At 36.6% G+C, this 20,755-nt stretch overlaps 1 protein-coding gene across 48 annotated transcripts in view; it reads left to right on the top strand.

Annotated features, from left to right (window-relative positions):
- The window catches only part of Ptprd (protein tyrosine phosphatase receptor type D), a 2,293,154-nt gene that overhangs the window by 2,145,703 nt on the left and 126,696 nt on the right, over window positions 1–20,755 (top strand). For all 48 annotated transcript variants that reach the window (XM_052717072.1, XM_052717069.1, XM_052717068.1 and 45 more), the window contains 3 exons: window positions 5,863–5,953; window positions 11,453–11,662; window positions 18,674–18,834. In XM_052717072.1, the coding sequence (XP_052573032.1) occupies window positions 5,863–5,953; window positions 11,453–11,662; window positions 18,674–18,834 (462 nt within the window). The remainder of the gene's footprint in view (window positions 1–5,862; window positions 5,954–11,452; window positions 11,663–18,673; window positions 18,835–20,755) is intronic.

A 20,755-nucleotide genomic window follows, 5' to 3' on the forward strand; every position in this document is an offset into this window, starting at 1 on the left:
AAACATCATAATTTACAAGTAGTCAAAGACATTCTAGATATATTAATTCAGAAGATTTTTTAAATTATTCTATTATCATGGTAGTTGAAGTCTATGTAAAGAAAAGGTATTTTTGAGTCTAAAGTCTGGGCTTAAGACAAACAAGCAAAGTAGAATGTAGAATTTAGTTTTATCAAAAACATTTTTTTCTTTCAAACAAGCTCAGTTGTTATGATTTTGTCAATATAATTTTACAGGAAATATATTAGCTCACCATTTGTCCCTCTCCTGCTTCAGAGTCACTTCATTTTTCATAATGTCATGTGAGATTAGAACAAGGGTTACTAGTAAACTTATAAAGAAAACTATTTTCACAATAAGGAGTATTTATCCTATATAAACCCTATTTGATCATGGCATTGTTTCTCCAGTGAAAGGAGAAAGAACTTCATGAGAATGGAAATTGTAAACTCTCATAGGGAGCACCAAATATATTTGACTACTTCATTTAGAAGAGTCATAAGTCCCAAAGAGCCACCTTTCCTGACCATGTCCACTTTTTTAAAAAGTAATTCATTGATAAAGTGGCATAGTTGAACAAATTTTGAGATTAGATGTACATCTACATTACCAGTATTATTAAAATATAAAAACATTTCTTAAATTGTCTAAGAAAATTACAGACCCCAAATTGTCAATTTAGTCTATGTAATAGTCCTACCAGAAGTCAGAAAAGGGTTTACTTGGGAAGTAATAAATGAATTAATATTTAAGGAAAGAGAATTAACTTGATGTAATTCCAGGCAGGTAAACAAGAATGATCAAGGATGTGATGACCAAATGCCGCAAGATCAATTCAAAACACTGAAAGCCAATCAAGGTCTAGTTTAGTGTGGGGATAGGGATTTAAGCAAGATTCTGCCAGGCCTTGTAATATCATGGTCTTTATCCTAGGAGAAATAAGACTCCATTGAAATAGCTTCAGGGGTTGAAATAGCACAATCAATTTTGTATTGTGAAATGAAAATTTCAAGACTGGACTAGAAAAAGATAGTCACTGAAGAGGGAAGGTTATGGGACTATTGTCCAGGCATGATAAATAGAATGAGGCTGGATGGAGGGCAGTGGAGTAGCAGAGAACTGACTCCCCTGGAGACAGAGTTCAGAAGTTAAGAGCATTGAAGATCAACCAGGAAAGAGGGAAGAAGAAAGTGAAAACAGACTGCCTATGTTATGGCCAGATCCGCAGCTGGGTTTACAAAGGCTGTGGTGTGGGGTGAGAGCAGGAAAGACGTGGTATTTATTTCATTGTAACCACAGTGATAGCTAAATACTTTGGCGCATAGGGTTGAAGCTAGATGAATCTTTGATATTCAGAAGAGAGTTTAGGGGCGAAGATAATTATGCATTGTTTCCATAAAGCTAATACTCTAAGTTGTGAGTGAGAATGGAATCTCCTTGGATAAAAGAACATGAAAAGACATCCTGGGACAGAGTTTGTTAAGATTCTATAGTATAATAGTTGTATGTCAATAATAAATTCTGCTATGATAATAAAGTTTGTATATTAAGTCTTAAATTAGGAAAATCAGAAATGTTGAAAATTACAAAAAAGGTAGAGAATGCTTCATGGAAGGTCTTACCAATATGCTAAGAAACGTTTAAAAATTATCAAAAATTCTTCTTTCAATGTGATACCATTTGGGCCTTAAAATCCCTGGCGGTGCTGGTGCAGTGCAGTGCTGGGTCAGGGGTGCTAGCCAGGGCAGGAGATGAAGAGAAGAGAAAACACAAACCTTCCTGGAGAGTTGGGGCAGTAAGAGATGGGAGAATGTGCTGAGACTGGACCATGATTTTGTTTTTTATTTGCTTGTTTGTTTGTTTTAACTTACAGGAGGTAGGATTTATTGGGGCTTTCAGTTTCAGAGACCATTTCCATGCACTTCATGATAATGGAATAAAAGCATAGCACATAGAGCTGCATCTGGGAGTTCACATCTTGAATCATAAAGTGAAAGCACACTAAGAATGGTGGTAGGCTTTAAACTCTCAAGGACAGCTTCCATGGGCACACTTCTTCCAGCAAAACCACACCTTCTGGGCTTCATCAGACACCTCCATGAACTGAGGACCAAGTATTCAAATATCTGAGCCTATGGGGGACATTCTTATTCAAACCACCACAGAAAGGACAGTTAATTATGTAGCAAGGTCTTCTACTCTCCCTCCTCCCCATCCCTTCTTCTTCTATTTCTTTTTTTCTGCCTTTTAAGTTGTAAGTTCTTTGTCCAAGACTTCTTTTTGCTTTGCTTTTTCAATAGTGGTTTTATTTGTGGTTGAAAGGCAATCTGTTGGCTCCACTGGGAAGAACAAAGTTGAGATAGAAGTACTTGTAGCTGGATTATAGTGTTTACTACATGTAATAAGAAAGTGGGACTAAAGTAACAGAAACCAAATGGTGAACCAGTGTCATCCCTAAGTACAGCTCCAGATATCTTCTGTACCAAAGGGAAAGATTATGGTTTGCATGCATGAACAGGTAGGCTTATAGTTTGCTAGAAAGATGAGGAGAATTTTGTCAGATTGCATTTTCTCTATCAATAAGTGATATTGATGCCCTTTCTTAAGAAGATGTACGTATTAAAGCTCTGAGTCTAAAGGAGAAAATGATGTTGTTGTGGAAAATGGAAAGAATGGTTCAAGAAACAAGCTGTGTGGAGACCTAAGGGCCTGTTTGTAACTGAGGTTATGAATTATGGTATGATCTGCAGTATTATATTATTTCTCATGCTTTGTCCTGGGTTTAGGGACAGAAGGTAGCGTCTATGAATTTCAAATTAGGCTTTGAGAAAAAAAAAGAAAGCTAAAAGCAATTAGAGCCTTGGTTGATGTGTGGACGTCTCTGTAAAGACAGAAAGGAAAGCACCAAGGACATTGGTAGAGAGTTCTGAAGGTGGAAAGATTCTGACCTGTACACACACACACACGAGAGAGAGAGAGAGAGAGAGAGAGAGAGAGAGAGAGAGAGAGAGAGAGAGAGAGAGAGAGAGAGAGAGAGAGAGAGAGAGAGACTCATAACTTCCAGAACAAAAACGAGATGCTGGACAGGTTGGTAAGTTTCAGGTGATGCTGGGACATATTACAAAGCCCTTCTACAGATAACACACTTTGGATAACATGAATTCCTGATTGCCTGGTTATCATGAAATGTGCAAGACTGTTCTGAAGGCAGCCCTCCCTTGCCTGCACTAGATGAGTGCTTAGATCAGTAGAAAGAGAAGGTGACAGATATCTGACCACCACACTGGTAATTAATTGCTGTGGGGGTGAACTATTCCCTTCTTATCTCACCCAAAAGTGCAAGTGAATAATTGAGGGGATACTACTGAAGTAAAAAAAAAAAATGGATTTTTTTTCATGTATAAAAATGGCAACTCAGTGTGGAAGCGGAAGAAAAATTAATGGAATTCATCAGCTTGACTCTGATCTATCAGAACCTGCAGGGGAACAATAGGAGCTCTCTGCTAACTCCCGGTGTCGTTGCTCTAGGAAGAGAGGCACTCATGACTGCGCAGTGGGTATGATAAGCGAGAGGCTCCTTGACAAGTGTGTTCATCAAGTGCATCTGCAGTGTTATTCTGAACGCTCAGTTGCGGCTCTGTCATTTCTCTCCATGCTCATTTAACATGATGGACTTGTTTGGCAAATCCTTCAGGTGGTAGGAGGATGTGAAGAGGAGGAAGCTTAGTCTGGATCATAAAATAAAAAATATTGGCCTCTTTCACATACTCCAACTCTTATTTCTCCTCACCCTCCTTGATCATCATACTTCTTTGTAGTAAAGAAAATGAATGGCCAGGTGCTAGAACCTTGTGCATCTGTTAATTAGTTGTTCAGAGCACCAGGGAAAAAAGACTGTGGTTTGAATTCTTAATTAGGGGAAAGGTTTAACAAGTCTCTCTACCTGAGTGTTGTAGAACCTCTGGGATCCTGGTGAAGAATGTGGCCCTTTGTCAGTGTCCACTGGCCTCTGCTCCATTCTGTATGCTGTGCAGGCTGCCAGACTCTTTCAGTGCACTTGAATTTTGTTTTTTGTTGTTTGTTTTGTTTTTCTTCCAGAGAACAGGCTTGTAGTCTCTTTTCCTATTTTTCAGACCATACAACTGCAATTCAAGGGAGTTAAGTAAGCAATCTGAGACCTCTGAACACGTTAGTAGTGAGCCCCGACTCTAGGCTGGGTACATCCCCAGGTGACACATTAGCTATCAGAATACTATACAGAATCACTGTCCAACTTATTCAGTGAGAGCAAGGAGGAAGTGTTCAATTTTCTACTAATGATACTTCTAAAAGGCAAACTGAAAAGAAATTAATTTTAACAGCATTTGATTTAATGCAACATATCCACATTATTGTCATTTGTCTATATGTGATCACAACTAAATTATCACTGAGATAGCTTACATTGTACTTTTATGCTGTCTTTCACACATACAGCGTATTACATATCTCAGTTCTCACCAAGCACATTTCAAATGCTTGAAGACCACAGAAAGTCCCAAAGCTACAGTACTGGACACCTTAGCTCTAGAAGATATTTATGGGAAGAAACTTGCTGTAGAAGAGAGATTGCCGAGAAGGCTCCCTATGTGCCCTTTGACTCTAAAATAGCATGTGGAGCGGGGCTGGAATCTCCTTCCTTCTTGCTTTTCTTTGCCCCATGTGATAGCTGTCTCTTCTTCAATTGTATGAGTCCATCCTTGTGTACATGTGTATGTGTTTTCAATTTTGCTATGAATCGCCACCAAATTTATGAGACTCTCAAAAAGATTTTGTGATACATAGAGTAAAAAGTCACCATGAAGGTCTGAGTGAATTCCCTTACTGTTTTAAATTGGGCAGTTATTTAATTGTCCTTATTTCTTTTATCTGTGACTTGATCTTACAGCTGTATAGCTCCTACCCAGTTTTTTTTTTTATGGATTGTGCTAGAGGAAGGCAAAACTAGATTATGCAATGCCTAAAATTGTAGTGCACTTGCTATATTATTAGTTATTATCTTTAATGTCTTCATACTAAACATTGATATGAGCAGAAATCTTATACATGCAAAGCAAGAGAAGGGTATGCACTATGAAGTTACAAAGCACCTTCATTACTAATGTATACCTTGTCTTGAACATGTAACTTTATGCAGTACTTATGTTTTAATTGACCATCCTCACTCAGTGTATGGAACATTTGCACTTCTTTCTGTAGATGTTATTACACTAAATCTTATTTTGAAGGACTTTAGGTAGAAATAGTTAAAAAATTCTCATACTACTTAAAGTTTTACAATTTAATGAGTTCTTTCAATGCACTTTTGTCTTTATATAATTATAAGATTATGAGTGACTTTAAAATACTTTTATCTTTATTTAATTATAATAAATGTATTTTGTATAGGTACAAAATAATAGATGCCTATAATAGACAATAGCCATTTTTACTATACATCTCCCTTTTAAAAGCCTTGTTATTAGTTAATATTGAAAATATTTGGCACAGCAACTTGAAGTGGCAGATTTCAGTATAGTTTGGGTGTGTCCAGATGCAGGACCCTAGCAAATATATCTGCTATGTTTGAGATATTTAATAAAGAGCAGTCAACCACATGAAATTATCATATGAGGTCATCAAGGTCATACATTGACATCTACTATGTTTTTTTTAAATAAATAAACAACTAGTTTGTTTTCCCTTATTATAAAAAAAAAAGATGAGCCACCCCACATCCATAGTTTGTCTTCTGTCTTAATATTTGATCTGTAGAAGATTTAAGGTTGTAGCCATTTTCTCTCTTCTTTGAATTAATCTTACCACCTCCTCATTCCCGAACAGGGGTTACTACATTATAATTGTGCCTTTGAAGAAGTCTCGTGGGAAATTCATCAAGCCATGGGAGAGCCCTGATGAAATGGAGTTGGATGAGGTAACTGTGTCTATGATGTCTGTGTCCTTCCTTAGTTGTTCTATGTAGGCCTCTCAGCATCTTGTTCAGGTGTCAGCTATGGTACATCTGGCAAATTGAGTGAACCGGTGAAGTGGGCCTGCTATACCCTAGAAATTCTAACAAAAATTCTTTTGTTTTAATTAAGAGATTATAACCTATTTTATCTTTATTGTCCATATTCTTTTGCTACCTACCCATTGTAACCATGATGGGTTTGGAAGTATGGAAGGTGATATCATTTCTATTAATAAAGTTCCAGAAGCCTTAATTAGTTTGGCAATTTCCAAGACTGTTATAAATGCTTAATACTTTATAGCACATTGCATTTAACCTGCCACACGGTCTTCAGCATACTTTCACAGACTTTGCCTGATTCCCAGACATTTATTTGCCTTATTCTCTGCTTTGTAGATTTTTAGAATCAAAAGTGCACTTCAGTGTAGGGGGAAAAAAAAAGAGCAAAATTCTGAGCAAAGAAGGAATGTGGTACAAAAGGCAGCAAACACTGAGAGTTTAGTATCAGCTTCCAAAATCTTATAACTAAATGGTTTCAATTCTACTTCTTGAAATACAAGCACTTTTAAAAACAGTCTGGTGTTATATGTATGTGTGTTTTCCTGCATGTATATCTGTGTGCTGTATGTAGGCATGGTACCTGTGGAGATCAGAAAAGTGTGTTGGATCCCTTTGAACTGATCTTACAGATGACAGTCAGCCCCCTGTAGTTCTGGGAATAAGGTCTGGGTCCTCTGTAAGAGCAACATGTTAGTGCTCTTAACTGCTGAGCCATTTCTCCAGCCTCACGTACTTTTTAAAAGTAGTTATTACATACTTCTTTGCAGTGAGAAAACTGATCCCAAGTATTGCCAAGATCTCAAACATGACCAGAGCCTGCTATCAGAGCTAGGAGTCATGTTTAAATACTACAGAGACATTTTTTTTAAAAAAACAGAATTCTGTAAGTGTATGAGCCCCACCCAGAAATATGAAGTCTTAATTTATGTGGTTCATTTACAACATGGGCCATATCTCAAAATAATCTTGTTATTTTTATATATTCTATCAGCCTCAGATTAATACAAATAGAGCAAGGACAATGATTAATTCCCTAACTACACTGCTAGGAATTGTTGGTGTTTTCGAAATGCGTCTGCACAAAGATGACTGTGATCTGACAAAAAGAAGGGGAATTTGGGGTGGGGCTTGCCTCCTCTGACAGATGTGCATCATCTCAACAAGTACGACTCTTCATCTCCTACCAGTTTTATGAGTTAAATTCGTTCAGGTTCAGAAGGCTAGACAAGTTCAAGGTCAGGTTTCTGAGGGTGTCACTGTCTAGTGGTCAGGCAATGTGGCTGCAGTGCCAAATGACACATTTGAGTGATGTGGTCACATAACTTATTTGTCAGTTTATCTTCTGTCAGTTATGATATTGAGAAACAGAATCCTTTCTCAAAGCAGTTAACACTAAGTCAATCTATACTGTTTAACTAGTTCTTAGCTGAATTATAGGATTGTCATTATCACATTTTTTTTGTTGAAATTGGATTTTTTAAATGCAAAGATAAGTTGTACAATCTATAAATGTTTCTACCTATTCAAAATGAATTTTCAAAGCACTGGAATCCAAGGCAAAAGGACATCAAATGCTTTCAGTAATAAGCTTTTCTTAGAAGTGAATCCATTTGATAGGAAGGAATAGAAAGCGATTCTCCTTTACAGCCAGGTTTTAACCTCTAGAATGCACAGAAACGCTAATGGATTAAAATATAGGGCTGTGTGACATTGAACTTTCTTGCAATTAAATTCCACAGGTCTGTGCTGCTGATTCCCATAACAAAGGGTCATTTTAATCATCCTTTGAGTTGTGGTGCATTAATCTGTATAATAGCTTGATAAAGAACATTTTATTAATTCAAAACTTTTGAGTCAGGATGGGTTGTTTCCCACTTTTCTTACTGATATAATTGAGACCACATTGCAGAATTAATGGTGGAAGAAATAAGATATGCATTGACTGGAAAATGAAAATTATTTCTGATAAAGAACTGCAGCCCTTGATATAACTTCTGGAATTATGTCCAATATATTTTGTAACTGTTGTGGAGGGGAACAAGTCAAAGTAGGCTATGGCCTCACTTTCTGCCTACTCATCCTGTGTCTGACCCCTCCAGATAGGACTTGTTTTTCACCTAGTGTTTATGACAGAGCCTTTTAGTAATTTTAACTTGAACTTTAATTTGAACTTGGTGTTGCTAGGTTTGACAAAGCCGAGTTCTTCTCTTAAATGTATTGACCAAGTACTTTTTCAGTAAGGCCTATAAGTCACATTGCTGGAAATACATCAAGTAGTACAATGGCCTAAGGGGATTTTCACATGTACGCCTTACTTCTAGACCCATACAAGACTAAAAAAAAGTTTCTTTAGCAAGTTACTCTCAGAGTTTCATTTTGAGCTCATTTATTTTTTTTGTCTGGGTTATTATCTGAATGATAAATTCATAGACTGGAATTCCTGTTCTCAAGGTCAAACTGAGCAGAACAGGCACTGATAGTTGCAATGAATTTTGGGCAGAATGACTCCCAAATGTTAGTTGTATTTATTTGAGGGCAAATGATGTAATGTGCCAGAGCTTTTCATTGCACTGTACTTCAAAGCCTTGTCATAAAGTAATGAGGTCATTTGTGGCTATAATTCCAGCATCTTGGCTAACTTTGGTATCATTTAAACTCACTTGGGCCATTTAAAGTATAACCCTGGAGGCATCCAAAAGGGCAGTCTTTAAAGACAGGGTCCTATTCCAGATTAAACTTTGGTGAATGGCTGCACTAGACCTAAAGAACACCAAAATGTTCTAATATTTAATCCTGAGGTGCTTGTTTTATGTTTCCTAAATAAACACTAGCAAATGGTAATCATGGGGAAGATGTTGATAAATTATGACAGCTGCCTATATCTGAAATGTGAATAGAAGCAAGGTAGGATTTGATCAGTGAAGTAGAAGCAAGGATACGGTCACATAAACAACTGATGATAAATGTTTTTGATTGACCAACTTCAAAAGACTGCTCAGCACATCTGTAGTGAACTCCCCCCAAGAGTTATATAGACTATCATTTACTGCACATTGGCAATAACCTTTGTAGTGTAATATTACATTAAATATTTGGTGTCAGAATTTTATAATTTTCATGTTTATAAAAAGCTCCAGGAAATAGAAACATCATATTCATCTATGTTAATGAAAGCAGATACACAAAAATTACATGCATGCTGAGGAAACATGAGTCAAGTGATCAGGGCTTACACATGGCATTAGATTTCTTGATTTTTGTGCAAAAGTAAGGTTATATAAAAACTAGGTGGAAAAGCCTCTCATATGTGTCTCTCCTATGGATGTTTTAATTTTTTGTCACCCATAAAGTCTATTCATACACTGAATGTTTCTATCATGCTCAAATTTGCTCATTTAGAATTAGAGATATTTGTAATCTATTTTACATGGTTATTGTGGGGAGTGAATGAACTGATGTTCATTTAGGCTTCCTAAAAGAGTGTCTGGTACCAAGTAAGTGTTAACTAATGGCCATATTCATCATTATATGTAAACCTATGTTTAGCAACAGGGTTGTAAGGTAAATTTCTGTTGTTTTATCCCAGAAGTTGGAGCACAGTTGAGTGGCCCACCTGGATGAATACATAGATACATGAATACATAGAATTTAGAACCAGATTTGCAAAACAGCTCATGTATAATCCCCTGTGCCCCTATAAATACCTTATATCTCATATAATTTTAGTTGTAGCAATAAGCTCAGATTTCACAGACATTTTTAGAGCATGATAAATTAAATATTATTGATACATGTCATAGGAACAAATTACTACTTAGCCAGAGGGCTGTCTTCCACATTATTAGATTTTGAGTCAGCTGGGTACATTTGCAGCTCTCAGTGTAAAACAGACTATATTGCCTGTGGTTGCTGACAGAAGCATTTGAGTTTAGACAAGGCCAGTAACTATTTCCTCTCAATTCCTGCCTTGATTATGACAGCATTTCTTTCTTTAGTTTTTAAAAATTTTTATTTATGTGTATGAGTGTCTTCCCTCCAGGTCTTCTTTCACCATTTACATGCTGGTACCCACAGAGGCCAAAAGAGCGTGTTACATCATGGGGAACTAAAGTTATAAATAGTTGCGAGCCACCATTTGCAATCTGGGAACCAAACTTAAGTCAACTGGAAGAGTAGCTAGGGCCCTTAACTGCTGAACCATCTATCTTTCCATCTCCTGACAGCATTTCTTTGTGCAAAGTCTACTTCACCAATTTGGTTTTACTATTTTCTTTCCAGCATAAAAACCAAGTATAATAGTTGTGCTGCCAAATCTGCCTAACTCCTTCAAATTTGTTTACCAAGATAAAGGTTGGGTTTGCCCTCAAGTACACAAGGTTTTTCCAGTTTATACTCAGACATACCCACTTTCTCCACCGACATTAAAACAAAACAAATATTCTTTCTAAAAATCCACTAAAAATTGATCACTTACCTCCAAAGGCATTAAAGACTACTAAAGGCTTCTTCCCACTTAGACTCTATAAAATAATGTGCGACAGGAGAAGACCGAGATAACGTTACATTATTTTGAAATCAATTCTCACATCATTAATGATGTTTTCCCCGGAGGAAAGTCAATGAAAAGCAATAAATAATTCAAACATTAATTTTAGGTTTTCTTATAAATACAAGAATGTGTGTGTGTCTATCTATGATTTCTTTCCTTCATGACATTGAAACTTATACTTACCCACCCTACCGACCATGTCACCTGTCTGAATACTTACTCCTCAGACCTATATTCTAGGCAAAGTTGGCTCAGTGGGAAAAAGTCAAGAGTATCTTCCAAACCGGTTAGTGAAAGAGGTAAGCTGAGCCAGACATGGAAGGGAGTAACAATGACTTATTTGAATAAGTAAATCAAAGTTATTCATTAGATTTCAAGTCTGGTGACTCTAGAGAATCGTCATCATATAAATGATTTCATTAGCAAAACGGTGGCATCTTCTATGCAAACATAATATTTTAGCATTTAGGTGGCTTTGACTGGTTACTAATTGTTTCATGTATCTCCCATGAGACCAGGCTTTTGTGCATCAAGCTGTGCTTCTTCCTTAAACAGGTTATGATGTTGTGTTGGCCTTTTACAGAATTTCGTTAGTGCAGGAAATTATATGAGCTTCCAGTGAAGGTCTAATGTGCTGTGTTTAAAGTCTGGCCCTTGCAAATCAGTTTGGCATCTTAACTAACAGGAAGCTAGTGTTTGAAAATCACAGCTGAGAGTCAGTTGTGCTGACCTGCTGCAGGAAAGGTGAACAAACTGTATCAGGTTCTTCCCAGTCCTGGATTAATTTCTTCTCTAAGACATCAATAAGTTGGTTGTTTATGTTTCTTTTTTCTATTTGTCACTTTTTCCTTAAGCTGCTTAAGGAGATATCTAGGAAACGCAGAAGCATCCGTTATGGGAGAGAAGTTGAATTAAAGCCATATATTGCTGCTCACTTTGATGTCCTTCCCACTGAGTTCACCCTGGGGGATGACAAACATTATGGTGGATTTACTAACAAGCAACTCCAAAGTGGACAAGAATATGTTTTCTTTGTGCTAGCAGTGATGGACCATGCAGAATCTGTAAGTTAATTATAATGGCTTCTGTTTCCTACCCTTGTCCATTTTCACCACTGTGTATGTTTATTTGGGGATGTGCCTACATGTACCCCAAATAATTCTCACAAGCTGTCATTAATGGAAGTGTAACATTGGGCTGCCTGTCCTTCCAGCATTGTTGAGCATTCTGCATGATACTACCTTACAAACAAGATGGCATCTCAGACGACAGGAATTTCAGGTGTGAAGTACCAAATTGATAGAGCATAGTCTGTAACACACATTGTAGCATTCCCTCCATTATCACCAAGATTTCTCTCTTTATTTTGAAGGAAATGATTTGCTTTAAGAAAAAAATACTGTTCTCATATGGCATGATTGAGGAGATGTTAGCCTGTGGAATTTGGAAGGAAACAAAAGACCCTGTCATTCAAACAGCATGTTAGAAAACATGGACAAGGGCAGTTATTTAATTTATTCTCTTGTAACTGTGAGTACACAGTGCTTCTATCCCGATTCACCAGACAGTGTTTCTAGGAAGAGGTGAATACAACCAGCTTCTTCAATTATAGAAATGTATGAGTGACTTTATCATTGAAAAGCCAAGAAAGTTGCAGAATAATTCAATGAGTGAGAATTCCTAAGGTACTCTAAATAATGAGTTGTCTTGTTTTATGTAATTCATCTTGCTCCTTGTCATTTTATGCTTCAGCTGCTTTGAATGCCTTAAAAAAATGAAAAGAAAAATGGGGAAAAACAGTAGACTGGAAGGAAGGTAGATGTTTAAAGTGGCAGTTCACATTAACATTTACTAGATATCTTCCTAACTGTGTCCTAATCAAGGCTTAAATCTGGCATGTGTGGTAACTGAGTTGAGTTGGTCTCTTTATTTAAGAAGCCCACAGTTTATGAAAGGTATGTATATCAGGTGTACTCTTGGACAGCAGGTACTCTCTTTAATGACTAGAGGAGTTCTCCCACGGAAAATCAGAGAACAAAGGTAGCCTCATTTACCTTTATGTGTAAATGCCATTTGATGGCTTTCCTGGCATTTCAATACATCAAGATGCTCTCTGTATCTAGTTGAAGGTTTTAAAGTAAAATATCAGGGGAATGGAATGTTAGAAATCATTTTTTCTTTTAAATATGAAGTAGACAGATACTTACAAGGAAATTTCATCATGTAGTTCTAGGAATATTTCAGAAGATGTACTTAAATGCTTAGGTAAATTACAGAAATCAGCATAGAACTCTCACTCAGTCCTGCAGACTGATGATAGTGCCTTTCTTGGGAACTATGGGTTCTGAAGTCTCCCAAGTATTCCCACTCATGTCTAGATGTCTCCTCATTGGTGTCTCATTATTTCTAGAGAATTTCTAGAATTACACTATCTCATTAATTCTAGAATTAATAAAAATTTTCAAGTTTGTTTCTTTTTTTTTTTTTTTTTTGGTTTTTCGAGACAGGGTTTCTCTGTGTAGCTTTGCGCCTCTCCTGGAACTCACTTGGTAGCCCAGGCTGGCCTCGAACTCACAGAGATCCGCCTGGCTCTCAAGTTTGTTTCTGAAATTGCCCCTTTTCTCCAATGTTTTTCTCTTGTTTGATGATTTCATAAATGCATATGATGCATTTTAATTAATCCATCTGTATTCCCTCACCTGTAATTTCTTCCCTATTCCCCCATTACTTTTCAGTCCCAACTTCATGTGTTCTGGTTTTGTTTTGCTTTAGGTATTTTGAGTTTTGTTCTTTCAACTAAGTCCACATGGAGCTAGCTATGTGTGCATGAGTGTAGGATCATCTACTGGAGCATGGATAGCTCTCATGTTCTGCTTCCCTGAAGAATTCTCCCTCCTCCAATTGATGTCTATTACCAATAACACCTCATCTATGGTTGGGACTTTTTTACCCATCCAAAACTACCATACTGGGGTTTTTGTCTGGTTTGATGTTGCAGGTCTTGCACTGCTGAGTTCTTGTGTCTGGAAAAGGCTCTTTCCTTGTAATCATCTACTGCCTCCGACTCTTTCTTTCTTTGTAGTCGTCTACTGCCTCCGACTCTTTCTTTCTTTCCAGTTGTCTACTGCCTCTGACTCTCTTTCCTTGTAGTCATCTACTACCTCTGACTCTTCCCTTCTTTTCTTCTACTGCCTCTGACTCTTTCAGTCTTTATATTCTGTCTTTCATGATAATCTCTGAGCCTTGAGAGGAGGGCATATAATTGATATAGATGTCCCATGTAGGACTGGTCACTGTCACTCAATAGTTTCCTGTTCTCTGCATGCTGAGAAGTTATGGGTCTCTGTGTCAATCACCTCCTACTAGAAAAAGAAGTTTCTCTATGAGGTTTGGGAGATGCACTAATATATGAATAAAATGATGAGTCGTTAGGAGTCAGTTTAATACTGTGTTCATTTAGTAGAGCTGTAGAAGTAAGTTCACCCCTAGGACCTAAGGCCCCTCTAGTCACAAGTTCTTGGCCCCAACTATGTCCTATTATATTTCTTGACATTCCTCTCACAATAAACAATGGTTTACCTACATGTCATATGTAGTAAGGCCATCGTTCACTACATATCCAACAGTTGTACCCAGTTTTCAGTGATATACTACTTTTGGAAGCCTCAGTTCTCTAAGACAGATTAGTAATAATAACTATAATCATTTCAATTGTTATTTGGCAATTGGCAGAAACAAAAACCACTTCTCTACACTTTTTACCTCCCCCAACATACAGCTTTTTGCTAATGTGTTGCCTACTATTTATAGTACCACAAACTGGTTTTGAATGATATAATGTTTAAATCTCTTATTATTTCTTCCCACTCAGCAAATTCTACTTTCCATGAGGCTGGTATCATTTTATGCCTGTTCGTTCATTTCCTTTTTCATGACTTAAGTTAGAAATTCATGTGCTCTGGGGAGCCCTGTCTATAAATTTCCATTTTGATTGACCATTTCGATTATTATCTCAATGCCATTTGGTAAAGAATTTCAAATCAGCTGGTTCGTTCACATCTATCAATTTGAGATTAGCCTACAAAACTGAAGGGATCCTTCCAAAACAAACGTATGAAAAATTATATTTACTTGATATATAAGCTCAATTCTAAGTTCTTTTGGTAAATTGTATCTATCCATGCATGCTCCAAGACTTCCTATCCCCCCCCCCTCTGGCTTTCAAGTTATATCTCAGAAATTTCAAAAAAAAATACTGAGTTTTCATCTGTTTGATACATAGACAATCTTGAATGTCTTTTTAACCTCTGTCCTGGGAAGTAAAGAAAGTAGACAACAATAGTAAAATTCAAGTATGCAATGTAGCATGTTCTCTGCTTGTCTGTTGAGCTTGTACTAAATTCAGACAATGTGCTTCAAAGTAAGTCTGTGAAAAATGGAGATTAAAAACTTAACTATACATGCTGGTCTTGAACAAGTATATCCATTTGTGTCTTGACATTCTCAGCCACTTGAAAGGATGACTTTTTTGATTGTTTGTTGTACTTTATTCAGCAAAAATCTGCTGAGAACACTAAATACAATGTACTATGCTAGCCACTTTAAACAAATAAACATAAAAGCATATACATCCCAAAGCTTCCAGGAATTTAGTTTCGTCACAGAAAATGAAGTATTCATACACATCTTTGAAAACAGAATTTAATGCATGCCATCAAACAGGAAATAAATGACTAAATAAAATTGTTAGGCTTGTATCCAGTGTTTTTTTTTTTTTTAGCACTGAATCCCACCAGTAAACAAGGCCTTGTTTAAGTGGGTCCTTGGAAAGTAGTTGGATTTTTGGAGCTAAATGTTATAGAGTTTGTGAATGCATTAATCAGTAAGGATAGAACATTCAGGAAGCAGCAACAAAAGCTCACTGTGATAGAATGTGTTAAATATGGTAAGAAGGTTTGAAACAAAAATACCAAGGCTCCTGATAACCATGCTGAGATACCCATGTTTCATAGAGGAATTTCATAAGAGAAAGCCTCTCAAAGGTGTTACAGTTGCAAGTTAGGATGATAACTCCAGTACCAGTTGTAATTAATAAAATGCAGAAACTCTGGGTATGTACAGGAGCACATTAATGAGGTTTTAATGAACAAATGGTATCTATGAGACCAGCAGTTTAATGTCGGGTTACTCATAAGTCAAACCTTTCACAGTGAAAGCTTAAAGAAGTGGGGATCAAGACAAAGATGCATCTGGGCATAAGGGGAATTCTTCATTTGAACCTGAATGTTCAGGCAATTCAAAGTGAAACTCTGTTTTCAAATAGTTAAAACTGGTGGGAAGGGGTTAGTGAAATGCAGAATTAGGAAAGTCAGGAAGGGAGTTATTAAGTCTTGCTCAACAGGGGCAAGTCTGCAAAGATACTTAAAACCTAGGCACTGAAGAAAGACAATTAGATTTAGTAAATGATATTATAGTACTAAAGGTCACAGTTCACTGAAAACAGATGAGTAAATGGAAGAAGACACCTGCAGCCAGTGGGTATGAACTGACTTGTGGAGTAGAGTAAACAAAGAACTTAAAAGTGATGGGAGTAAAGAAAATGCTTCATTTGTGTGTGTGTGTGGTTTTTTTGGTTTTTTTTTTTTTTCGAGATATGGTTTCTCTCTGTAACAGCCTTGGCTGTCCTGGAACTCTCTTTGTAGACCAAGGTGGCCTCGAACTCACAGAGATCCACCTGCCTCTGCCTCCCAAGTGCTGAATTAAAAGAATGTGCCACCACACCTTGCAAAAATGCTTCATTTTAAATGGGACAAAATAGAATGAAGTAAGGTATTCCAGAAACAAGCCCATTCTTTATTGAGTAACTGTGTTTTGAAGAAATGTGATCAATTTCCTTTTGGAAACAAACATATGAACTTCTAATTGGTAGCGGTCATAAATTTAATTAGAATCTACTAAATCTCTCAAGTTCTAATAATTCTGCTTCACAAAGCTGTACCATCTATTCCATACATCTTGGTTTTTAATTGGCATTCTCTTTTGTAACTGTAGACTTAACTGCCCGAGAAATGTAGTCCTGAGATATGTTGGTGTGCTCTAACATTGCATTAAATAATGGTTTGTTTTCCCATGGAAATGTTTGCCAAAATGGATTGTCTCATGACCAAGACCTTGGAACAACAGTGTTTCTGATTTCAGAGTGTTGCTGCTTGCTCATTGGATTGTTTGCTTAGATTTTTAACAGTCCAAATCGCCCAACCTTGTAAAATACCCTAAAAACAATCAAAACCTTTTGGATTTCAGAACATTTGGAATCACTGTTTTTGATTGGGAATACTCAATTCCATCTTCTTTATTTTCACAAAGCAATTAATATATTACTATAATGAAAATGCTCATTGAAAGTTGATTAACTCTTTTTAAAATATAGTTGTTCATTTTTGACGTTAATATAATTACATTATTTTCCCTCTTCCTTTCAACCTTCCATTACTCCCCTTGCTGTCAAAAAAAATTCATTACCTATTTTTTTTAATTATTAATAGTGTGTGTGTTTGTGTGTATGTATGTGTGTGTGTGTGTGTGTGTGTGTGTGTGTGTGTGTGTGTGTGTGTGTGTATTCCTAAATATATAAGTACAACCTGCTCAGTCAGTATAATGTTACTTGTATGTATGTATATGTTGTTAGGGTAGACCATATGGTATTGGATGACTATTTTGTATTGACTAAGCAATTAGTGAGCTCTTCCCTAGGGAAGACTATTTCTCATCTCTCAACTTTCCTTAGTTGCCTTTAATTTGCTGTGTAGAGTAGAAGCCTTATGAGATTTCCCCCTTCTAAATTAGCATGTCTGATGGTACCCTTGTTATTGATAGAATTTCATGAGTGTAGTGTCCCTGGCATTTCTGGGAGACACAATCTCACAGTAAGCTTTCTGTTCCTCTGTCTCTTACATTCTTATCATTCTGCTCCCTCTTCCACCGTGATCCCTGTACTTTAGGTGATGCCATGGTGTTGAAGATGTATCATTGAAACTGATCTCCACAACTCTGCATTTTTCTCAGTTATGGTTTCCTGCAATGATCTTTCTCTTCTTGTTGTAAAGAAAAGTTTCCTTTGATGAGGGATGAGAACTATACTTATCTGTAGATATTAGGGTACATATTTAGAGTGTAGTTATGAATTATGCTGATTTCATAAAGTGACTGTTGTAGATTCTCCTTCAAGATCTATGACTTCTCTAGCTGTAGGTGGTTAACTAGGTTTCCAGTACCAGGCATGGTTTCTTTCTTGATGAGTAGGCCTTAAGTCCAATGAGAGTGTTGTTAGTGACCACTAAAGCCTCTGTGCCATGACTGTACCCTTAGAGTTATCATGCCTTGTTAGTTGTTGCTATGGTTCATAGGCATCACAGATGGGTAGGACTATTGGTTGTTTTCCTCCTTTAGAAGCTTATATGGCTCCTTCTGGTGCCATGAATACTTCATGGAGGAGGCTTTCAGGTGAGATCCAGCTCAGGTCCTCTGAGTCCTATGTCTGAAGTGGGTAATGCCTTCAGCAATGGGAACTTACCTTTGACTTCTAGCAGGCAGCCAAAGGAACAACAATAGCCTGTTTAGGCAATATTTTGGATAACCATGACCAACAACTCAAAAGAAGGCTTCTCATGCCTGTTGTTGGGGGGCGGGGAGTTGTTAGGTAGAGTATGATTTTTGAAGGGAACATTGTCAGCCCAGATTTGACACCTGCTTGTTGGTATTTTACACTTATGAAACTGTATGTGTAAATTCCATGGTAAAAGAATCTTTGAAGTCATTTACACCATTTTAAATGATTTTGTTATATTTCTCTCATTTTCAGCATTGTAAAATGTCCTTCTTCCTCTCATACTTCCTTCTTATTATGCTTCCTTTTTTAAAACACATCCCCTTCTCTTCTCTGTATTTGTTTAATATGACTTTATCAACCTGTCATCAATACATTATGTCATAAGTTTTTCCTCTCACCTTAGTGCTAAATATACCCTTTCGGAAGACATGATTTTCTAACTGAAATGGACTCTGTTTATCCTTAGAAAATGTATGCAACCAGCCCATACTCTGACCCTGTTGTGTCAATGGATCTGGATCCACAACCAATCACAGATGAAGAAGAAGGCTTGATATGGGTCGTAGGTCCTGTCCTTGCTGTGGTCTTTATCATCTGTATTGTGATTGCTATTCTTCTTTATAAAAGGTAAGTCTGCTCTATATTTTAATTCTGACTTTGAGGACTTCCTTAATTTAGAAGAATAAATTAATTTTCCATGATTGTGTGGTAGATTTTATATGATGTATTTGAAGACAGCCCAGTAACTAATATTGGAAAACATGTTTTTGTCATGCCTAGAACAGGCTGGGATGACTGAGCTTGTGATGTGTTCTTTTATTGTACAGAATGTACTCTTTCAGCCTCCATATTCCATGATGCATTTTGATGATAAATTTCATGATAGCAAGATATTGGTACATCCCAAACAGCTCTTAATTTGGTTTTTAGATGATTATTTTTGAAACACGCTTTTAAACATTTATATTCATTTCATAAATCTAATGTGCTTAAGTGCTAAAGTGTTTCCCTACTAGATTTGTGTTGGTTTAGCAAACATAACTAAATGATTTTTTTAAAAAGAAAAAAAAGAGATAAAGAATGAATTCCCTCTCAGTTTTTATACATCTTTTCCCAAATAGTCACTATTAAATTTGCATCAGTGTTCAAGAAGGGGTGATCAGAAAGTACTGTCCTCTAGTTAAAACAAATTCTAACCACAGTCCTTATATGTCTCAATATTGACCTGATTAGTATTTTGTCATTTCTACCATTATTCCTTTGTTCTTATGTTCATAGAATAGGCTTGTTTCTTTTCTTCATGATCTCTGATCTTCTCTAGAGAACTGTCTTTTATTAGGGTCTATTCTATTTATTCCAACACAGAGAGAAAGTTGAAATGATAAAAGATGATGCAAAGTTCATAATCATCACTCATTAAGTTGCCTATTTTATCTTGGAGTTAGAAAGAAGGAGATAAATATCCTTAGTTATCCCTTCAATCCCTATTTATCCCTTCAAGTCACTACCATCATGCAATTGCTCAAACTGTAAAATAGCAGAGAGTGTGTGATCAACGACAGAATCTCCCCTTAGTTGATGGTTTAAATCTCCCCATTTCAGTCTTTATTGTATTGGTATGGATCTTAATGGAGGCTGTTATATTTCCTCACCTCTCTTCTGTATAAGACATAGTAGTGGAAGAAAGGTGCTGTCCACATGCTCCAGGTCAGTCATGGATCCTATATGAGCCAAAGCAGGAGTTGGTGCCCTTTCCTGTATGTGTGCTATAGGTAGTAACCGAAGAATAAGGATGGATTTTTTTAAGCCAAATTAGATTTCTCATTGTTATCTGAAAGATACTCGTTCAAATGGTCACATCCTACAATGGAATCTAGCCAGGAAGAAAGTACCTATTCACAGGTCCCTTTCTAGCCCATGTCACGTGGCATTCTGATATTCAAAATATGCAGAATGCATGCCTCATTTTCAGGTCATGTTTTATTATGATATGCTAGGCAATTTGTAAGTAATTCTATTGTATTTGTAAGTTAATTATGTAAATTTATGAAATTAATAACTATAACCTTGATAATTTTTTAAAACTATTATTACATTTTCCTTGATTCATCTACAAATGCTTGAAAAGAATCAACTGATTTATAATTTTCCCTAATCCTGCAAGAGGAAGCATCTTATTTAAAGGTTTCATGACTCTGTTAAAAGAGTTGCATTTTCTCGTATGCACATGTAGCATAGTCTAATGTGATTGTCGGAAAATGCATACATCCTCGAATGCTAAGTATATTTAGCTAACCATCTGAAGGCCATGGAGCATTTCTGAAATAGAAATGCTTGCTTCAGCACTAAAAAACGTTCCTGACTTGAAATTTAAGTAGACCCAACAATGTCCTTCTTGATTATCATGAGGCAGTTCAAGAGGAAATCTGTACTCAATGAATGGTGTCTTTTATAACTTGGATTATGAACAAAGTTAATTACATAATATGTACTTCACGCTCTCTTTTAGGTGCCCTTTGGGTTATATATAGATCATTGATAATGACTC

This window comes from Peromyscus californicus, unplaced genomic scaffold, assembly GCF_007827085.1.
Source record: "Peromyscus californicus insignis strain IS unplaced genomic scaffold, ASM782708v3 Scaffold_5__1_contigs__length_169319896, whole genome shotgun sequence".
Lineage (NCBI taxonomy): Eukaryota > Metazoa > Chordata > Mammalia > Rodentia > Cricetidae > Peromyscus > Peromyscus californicus.